Below are 7,757 nucleotides of genomic sequence, written 5' to 3' on the forward strand. Positions count from 1 at the left end.
GTTTCTTGATACCAAATGATGCCTAAGTTTTTGAGTTGTCTAATTAAAATTTTTAAAAGAAATTTCTTAAATATTTGATTAAAAATTTCAAAACTTGTAAATAAGATGAAAATTTATTTTCAAAATAAAATAAAACATTGAGATCCAGGCTCCTCAAAATTCCCATTATGTTTTTCATTTTAAGTTGAGTCTTGATCAGATCTGATGTAGATTTTGTATTTGTTTGTACATGTTTGGATGTAATTTCAGTTTCAGTTCCATCATGTAAACTCCACAAGTCGGTCCAAATTCACAATACATAAAAGGATTGATGGTATTCTTTTTTTATTAAAAACATCATTCAATCCTACTTGAATAATGATCGCTCCTTCCCAGAAATCTTTACAGGTGATCCTCTGCTTGGGCGAAAATACCATTTCCCCACATTCTATTATTTTCTGAACCAAATTTTCTTACACATATAATCTATTTTTCAGACGAACACTCAAACATAATCGTAGATTTCAACCTGTTTTTATGCCAAGGAAGTTTTAGCCTGAAAACCAATACAGGGTCCCAAGTATTGGAATTTGATCACAAACATGCTGGATACACCCGATAATAGATAAAATGTGCCATTTCCATTTCACAATGATGAATGATGAAGTCAAATAAGTACAGTTTTTCAGACTAGGAAGGAGTATACCAACATTATGCTCTTATTTCTCTGGAAATTTCTGGCCCCAAACATGATATCGGAAGAAAAAGGGTAAAACTTGATGCTTGTATACTCGATTCTCCCTCGGTCTGAGAAATAGAAGGAAAAAAACTCAGTCGGCTACTCACTTGTGTAATATCCCTTTCTTTTGTAGTTTAGGCTTTTTGTGGTTTTGGTTCTGCCATGGAATTTAACACTCAGTTATCAAAAATTAGAAATGACACGAAATGATAGAAAAAAGAAACAATTTACCAAAAAAAAAGTATATACCTTTTGTCTCTGAAGAGCATCATAATCTATCCTCTCCTTCCAGTTACTCTTACGAAGTTTGATTGGTCTGTTTCCAACATATTTACCTGCACCACATCATCCACAAAAAGATTGCTCTTAGAATACAAACATATTGAAGCCATAAGACATACAAGTTTGGCCGAGGATTATAGAAGTACTCACCATTCATCTCCTTAAGTGCAGCTGCGAGGTCAGAAGGGTTAGCAAAGCTAACAAACCCATAGCCCTTTGTTTTGCCTGTTCGTTTGTCTCTAACAACCTGTAAGTAAATAATATAAGCATACAAATATTCTTAATTATCCAATCATCTCGTAGGAATTCATTAGCACCTCACCACAACTAGACTCATCTCGTAGGCATGAAATTCCCTTTCTCTCTCAAAAAAGAAAAGAAAAGAAACCCTAACAAACAAAATATAATGCCAATGTAATGGCTGACAGACAGGGTATTAAACAAATAAACCCAAAATATACTTAAAACATAACCAAAATCATGTGTCAAGCCTCATATCATACTACCGACAGAAAATGAGCATAATCAACAAATCTGACTCTAACCAGTCATCATTTTAACAGCCAAAACCCCATAATGCATAAGTGATGCTGATTCTCCACAAACTCCCAACCCAGTGCACACATAGTTTATGTTGTTTAGACTTGAGGGGTGAATTGTCAGATACAAGTATATATATGATTCAAACATGCTCAATTTTTTCTAAGATTTTCCATATATTTGGAGGATCACCCATACCCACATCTGAATATATGTTTGACACCAGTGCCAACCACAGAAGCCGATTCAGAACCAGTAAAAGGACAGGTGGTTAAGCATCACTGGAAAGTTGAAAATTCAGTTCTTCTCACATTTCAACACTATACAATATCACGCAAAGGATAATGTGGACTTCCAGCTTTCTCTCTTTAAAGTTAGACAAGATGAGGCAATCCCCTATTAAATGGATTAACAGGTTGGCTCACCTTGCACATGCTTGAAATCAGTTGAGATTGCTATAACTCAAGCTACTCTACAAGTTAAACATACCATATTCAATAGATCAGTTCCAGCAACCAACATCCAATATTGGTCTCTACAATTTGGACAGAATTGACGAATGCAAAGGGATTATCCATTAAATTGCAGAATTCCAATTTAAGGCAAAACCTACCTTAAACACAGAAATACAACAGCTCTGTGCGCTTCATACAAAAATCTGAACAGGAAATGGAAAGAGTTGATACACCCATGGGAAAAAGGTATACAAAAGGAAAACATACAAAATCATGTAATTTTGGAAACTTACTCTGGCCATGTTAAAGGAAGGAAATCGCGCAAAAGCTTTTGAAAGCACATCGTCATTCACCTCATTGCCCAGATCACCACAAAATAGGCGAAAGTCATCTGCGGAGTACCAACAAAAATAAAAACATCAAAACTAAAAGAAAACGGGAAACACACATAGAAATAAAAAAAGAAAAGAAAAAAGAAACAGGTATGATAATTAGATAGTTCATACTTTCGGGCCATTCAGCAAGGGTTGGATCCTCCCATGACTGACCAGCAGCTTTACGTGGGATTGCTTTCTTTTTGGTTTCGGCTTTGTGCTCCGTCTCACTGCTTGCAAGGGCGGCCTTTACGCTCTCTAGTGCTTCAGGGGTAACTATCTGAGCATCCCTTTGAAATAACTGTTGGGCCTGTTCAAATATACTGCAACAAGTTACACAAATGAAGTGTGTATTTGAACTCATAGCTCTATAATATATTAACACTAATCAGAGGTAATGTCTGCAAATTAGAACTAAAAGTTAATTCTTCCGTTAAATTTTCGATTTTTAATTCCTGCAACACAAATTTAATTTCGAGTTTTTAATTCTCATTCTCACTCTAAACAAAAAATATAAAAATATATATATCACATCCCCCTAGAATTAGGAGGGAAAAAACAAATTAAAATGACATAATTCCTAAACTTCACGAATCCATAATTTGCTTTTAAAAATAAAAACTTGATATCTATAAGTTATTGATTGACTGACCTGATGGTATTGAGGGAGAGAATAGACACCGGCGACGGTGGCGACAGGGGCGGGGTAGACAGAGGCTGGGGCGACCGGAACAGGCTGGGGAGACGGGGCATAAGGTTGGGCCTGTTGCTGGAGATGAAACGGCAGAGGGAAATAGGACGAGTTCGCTGTCGTTTGGTAGGTGAATTGAGAAGAGGATGAGGATGAAGGAATTGTGGCTGAAGAGGGTGGAATCGACATTGTTGATAATGAGGGATTTAGGGTTCGGGGAGAAGCAAAGTTGGGTAAGAAAGAGGAGAAAATTTTCTCTTTTTTCTTCAATGGAGGAAGTTTCTGGATTTCGCGGGTATAGTAACCAACAAAGATTTTAAGAATGTTCTAAAAGAGTCCTTAAATTCGAAAACGGCGCTGTTTAAGTGAAAGAAAAAAGGACAGGAATCTTTTGTTAGATTTTGGAAGATGGACTAGTTTCGGGTCCAAATGAACTCATTAACCCGCCCATTAAATTACCCAGATTTTTATTACAACTAGACTCATCATCTGTATAAAAGTAATTTTTAGCTTAAATATGTCAAAGAATTCAAAATTTAATTTTTATACTTTAATTTTGAGATATTAAGTCCCTATATTTTTTTATTTGAAAATTTTGATTCCTCAGTCTATTTTTATCAATAGTGGCTATTATAAAAAAAAGGGTAAAACATATTTTAACCCTCAATAGTTACATTTTTTTATCAATTTAGTCTTTATCCTTTAAAAGTAAATAAAAAAAGTTTTAATCATATTTTAAATCAAGACATAAAAACTAAAATAATCTAAAATAATGAAATAAATAAAAATTATTTAAAATTCAAATAAAAAATAAAAAAATCATTTTAAATATATAATTTTTTTGGGTCTGTTTGGACTGAACCGATTGGACTAGGAATTAATTGAGATATTGGTCTAATAAGAAGTAAAAAATCGATTAACCTACAAACCGATACAAATTGTTTGAATCAAGCTAAAAAAAACTACTTGAATGATAGTTGTCGAAACCATTTTTTTGAAAACGGGAATCGACTTTTGAAAACGAAAGTTGGGAGTCGCCACCAATCATTTTTTGAGGTGTAATTGGGCCACCTTATAAAACATTTTGGTCCACGAATTTTAAGAAAACGAGTTCAGGAGTCTGTTATGTACAAGGAAGGATTAGCACCCTCGACACGCCCAAAATTGGTACTTAATCGACTAATTAGTGTCTTAAATGTCAAAAACTAAAGATTTAGACAGAGTTCAAAATACGATCCTCATTTTATTGGCTTTTAAAACATTTAGGTAAGTCAAAATGTGTATTAAAGACCATCTCACCTTGAGGTAAAACATTACATCTAGTACGTTAGAACACAACATTTTTGACCCTCAAATGTGATATTACCTTTAAAACATGCGTTTTAATTTTAAGAGAATATTCGAATATTTAAAACGAATAAAGAAAGCGAAGCCCAGTACGTTAGGGCACGATTCTTTGAATTCTTTAAATACCGGGCATTGCCTTCGTTTTGAAAAATTTTGAGAGTGAACTGGTAAAGGAATATTCTAATATTCAAAACAAACAAAGAAAGCGAAACCCAGTACGTTAGGGCACGATCTTCTGAATTCTTTAAATACCAACATTGCCATTATTTTAAAAATGATTGAAAATAAATAATTGAATGAACGGATTTGGGTAATTTAAAAATTTAAGAAACATGATAGTATGCAACATAAGAAATAACAATATAATAATAAACTTGATAGTGCATGTATTAACACCTAAAACATATTAACCGTAAGGAGAATTAATAATAATAATCAAGACCATAGTAAAAAAGATAACATAATAAACATAGCAATAATGATATTAATGATACAAAAATATATAATGGGAATAAAAATAACATGCTAATGATGATATTAAACACAATGATAAAAGTAAAATTAAAAAACCATACTAAATTAAGACAAATAACAATAATAATATAGTATAAAAAAATGGTAATAATAACGGTGGTAATTTTTAACAAATAATAGAAATAATATAATAACATGATAAGACTATTAATAATTACACTTAAAGGGAAAACGAATATATATATATATATAATAGTATAAGTAATAATAGGAAAAAAGTAATAGTAAACAGTAGGAATAATAAAAAAGGGTATAACAAACTATATTTAAAATAGTTAAATTTTAATAAAATATATAAAAATATTAATAATAATAATATAATGATTTAAAATAAATAGTAAAAAAAATATTAAAACAAACGTAATGTAATAAAAATAATAAATAGTAGTATAATAAAAATAGTATAACAAAAATAGGATAAAAAAGGAAAAAAAATAATACTACAATTAATAGTAGAATATAATAAAATAGTAATAATAAAATAAAAACTAAAAATAATTAATTTTATGATAAAAGTGGCTAAAATAATCGAAATAGGGCGTAATTGAAAATAAAACGGGATTTTTGGGGCCAAAACCGCAATAAAAGAGAAGTGGGGAATCAAACGCAGAATTTACCCATGAGGGCAAAAAAGGCATGGGTCAACCCACCTCAAACGGTGCCGTTCCCATGGGATCAAATATCCCAAAACCTTATTATTTTGTTTGTGGCTCATTTGAGCCGAAATCAGAGGGAGAAAAGAGGGGTTTTCCCCTTTTCCCTTCGCAAGGGCATAGATCGCCCATCGTCGCGGCTCCACCTTCCCCAAACGCACACCGCGGTGGCCGACGAGCCAGGTAAGGCCCTCTTACAATCCTTTTTTATTATTATTTTTTAAAACTTTGTTTTAATATGGAAAAAAAAGGAAAAAAAAAGCAAATTCGTAACAAGGGGTTGAGGATTAAAACTCGAAAAAGAATAAAAATTCATAATCACCTTTGTTTCTATTGGGTCGTACTAAAATATTACTCAAAAAATCTGCTATTATCTCTTTGTAATTTCTCTTTATTTCCAAAAAAAATCCCCCTTTTATAGCCTAGAAATAAAATGAAAATCTTCTACTGTTGTTTGCCCTTGCAGATATCTCGGAGGCGTGGGAGCGTGGCATGGAGTAGCGCACGATTCGGAAGCTTGGCGCGTCGTACGCTGCTTGGACTCGAAGCTTGCGGCGCCGATTTCCTTCTGCTGCTGGGGCTTTGGGTTGGCTTTATGTTTTGTGTATTGGGTTGAGAGATGTGGGTTAGGTTTTGGGTAATCTGTTGGGCTTTAACTCTGTTTTGTATTGGGTTTTAATAGGTGTTTTTATATTTGGGTTTAGTTTTTTTATTTAATTTTGTATATGTGTGGGCCTGGGCATAAATTGGGCTCAACAATAGTTATAATGATATTTTATAATTTTATAATTTTATTTTTAAAAATTTATTTGCATTGAATGAATCGACTGTGGTCTAGTTCCAAAAATATTGACAAAATTTATAACAATAAAAAAGCTATTTACTTAGGCTAGTTGGGTTACACAGTTGATAAACATCTCTTATTATCATTCAATGAATAAATAATATAATTTTTTTTTGAAATTTTGGCAATATTTTTGGAACCAGATTTTGGTCAGACCAATAGGTTTTAGTTCAAATGGTCTGACTGGTCAAAAGCAAATAAATTATTAAAAAAATTAATAAAAATCTTCTCAATCGATTTTTTAGTTTGATTCAACCAATCTTTGATGATTTGCAAGTCATCTAATTTTTACCTCTCACCGAGCTGATTCCCCAACCTATTCCCAATCCAACTGGTCTAATTGGCCAGTCCAATCCGATTTAGAAAAATTGAATTTTGACTACACCTATGGTCACTTTTGTTTACCTTAGATTATATTTTAGTCACTTATGTTTGAAATGTCATATTTTAGTCACTTACGTTATTATGTTGTAAAATTTTAGTTATTGAGCCATTAATTGTCATTAATGGTAAGCTGACGTGGCACATTAAATCATCATTTCAAACAAAAAAATAGGTTAAATTATAATTGGTCCCCATATTTTTTGTTTTTGAGCAATTTAATTTTTTTCTTTTATGTTCTTTTAATTTTTTTTTCATTATTTTCCATTCTCTTCTACTTCTCCCTCTATTTTCCTACCTTCTCCATTACTTTTAACATATCAGAAAGTCGAATTGGTGGTGAAGAAAAAAGCATGGCATGAGTTTTTGGGTTTTGGTTATAGGCAATGATGACTTTCGACTTCTTACTTTCTTCACAGCCAATTCGACTTCTTGATATGTTAAAAAAATGAAGAAGGTAAGAAAATAGAGGGAGAAATAGAAGAGAACGGAAAAAAAAAGAAGAAAAAAATAGTTTGAAGAACTTAAAAAAAATTAAATTGCTCAAAATGAAAAAAATATGGGGATTGATTGTATAATTTATCCTAAAATTTTTGTTTGAAATGATAATTTAACGTGTCACGTCAGCTCACCGTTACACCGTTAGCGACAATTAACGGCTCAGTGACTAAAATGTTACAACACGATAACATAAGTGACTAATTGCCCTATTTAAAATGAATTTTTATTTTTGAATTTTAAATAGTTTTTTTATAATTTTAAATTTTTAAAAAAATATTTTTAATTTTTATGTTTTCATTTAAAGCATGGGAAAATTATTTTTTAAAAAAAAATATTTACTTTTAAAGAGAAGGATTAAATTGATAAAAAAATATAAATATTGAGAACTAAAAAAGTTATTTTACCATTTGCAACCAAATTAAATAGAAGCACCAAGA

General features: G+C 31.7%; 1 protein-coding gene across 6 annotated transcripts; it reads right to left on the reverse strand.

Moving 5' to 3' along the window:
• Positions 1 to 601: 601 nt before the first annotated feature.
• Positions 602 to 3,739, reverse strand: LOC107893190 (RNA-binding protein 42). Of its 6 annotated transcripts, XR_005907816.1 has the most exons (7): positions 3,022 to 3,732; positions 2,502 to 2,679; positions 2,289 to 2,386; positions 2,154 to 2,198; positions 1,966 to 2,012; positions 1,151 to 1,247; positions 968 to 1,053 (listed from the first exon to the last, which is right to left on the reverse strand). XR_005907816.1 is itself a non-coding variant. In XM_016818120.2 (6 exons), exons 1-6 carry the CDS (start codon positions 3,120 to 3,122, stop codon positions 691 to 693), a joined length of 669 nt encoding a protein of 222 aa, XP_016673609.2. In that variant the 5' UTR covers positions 3,123 to 3,739; the 3' UTR covers positions 602 to 690. The 6 variants fall into 6 exon arrangements, 4 of the variants coding, with proteins under 4 accessions (XP_016673609.2, XP_016673607.2, XP_040941454.1 ...); XM_016818120.2 differs by lacking the exons at positions 1,966 to 2,012; positions 2,154 to 2,198 and adding an exon at positions 602 to 786 and having other exon boundaries at positions 2,502 to 2,692; positions 3,022 to 3,739; XM_016818118.2 differs by lacking the exons at positions 1,966 to 2,012; positions 2,154 to 2,198 and adding an exon at positions 602 to 786 and having other exon boundaries at positions 3,022 to 3,729.
• Between the last annotated feature and the right edge of the window lie 4,018 nt (positions 3,740 to 7,757).

Source organism: Gossypium hirsutum, chromosome A13, assembly GCF_007990345.1.
Source record: "Gossypium hirsutum isolate 1008001.06 chromosome A13, Gossypium_hirsutum_v2.1, whole genome shotgun sequence".
NCBI lineage: Eukaryota > Viridiplantae > Streptophyta > Magnoliopsida > Malvales > Malvaceae > Gossypium > Gossypium hirsutum.

What these genes read in the sequence shown, in the direction of transcription:
- LOC107893190 (XM_016818118.2), bottom strand. Translation starts at nt 3,249, where the DNA reads ATGTCGATTCCACCCTCTTCAGCCACAATTCCTTCATCCTCATCCTCT. An exon ending in CTCTCCCTCAATACCATCAG is followed by an intron (nt 2,680 to 3,021) that starts GTCAGTCAATCA and finishes ATATTTGAACAG; the next exon opens with GCCCAACAGTTATTTCAAAG. An exon ending in CTTCCTTTAACATGGCCAGA is followed by an intron (nt 1,248 to 2,288) that starts GTAAGTTTCCAA and finishes ATTTACTTACAG; the next exon opens with GTTGTTAGAGACAAACGAAC.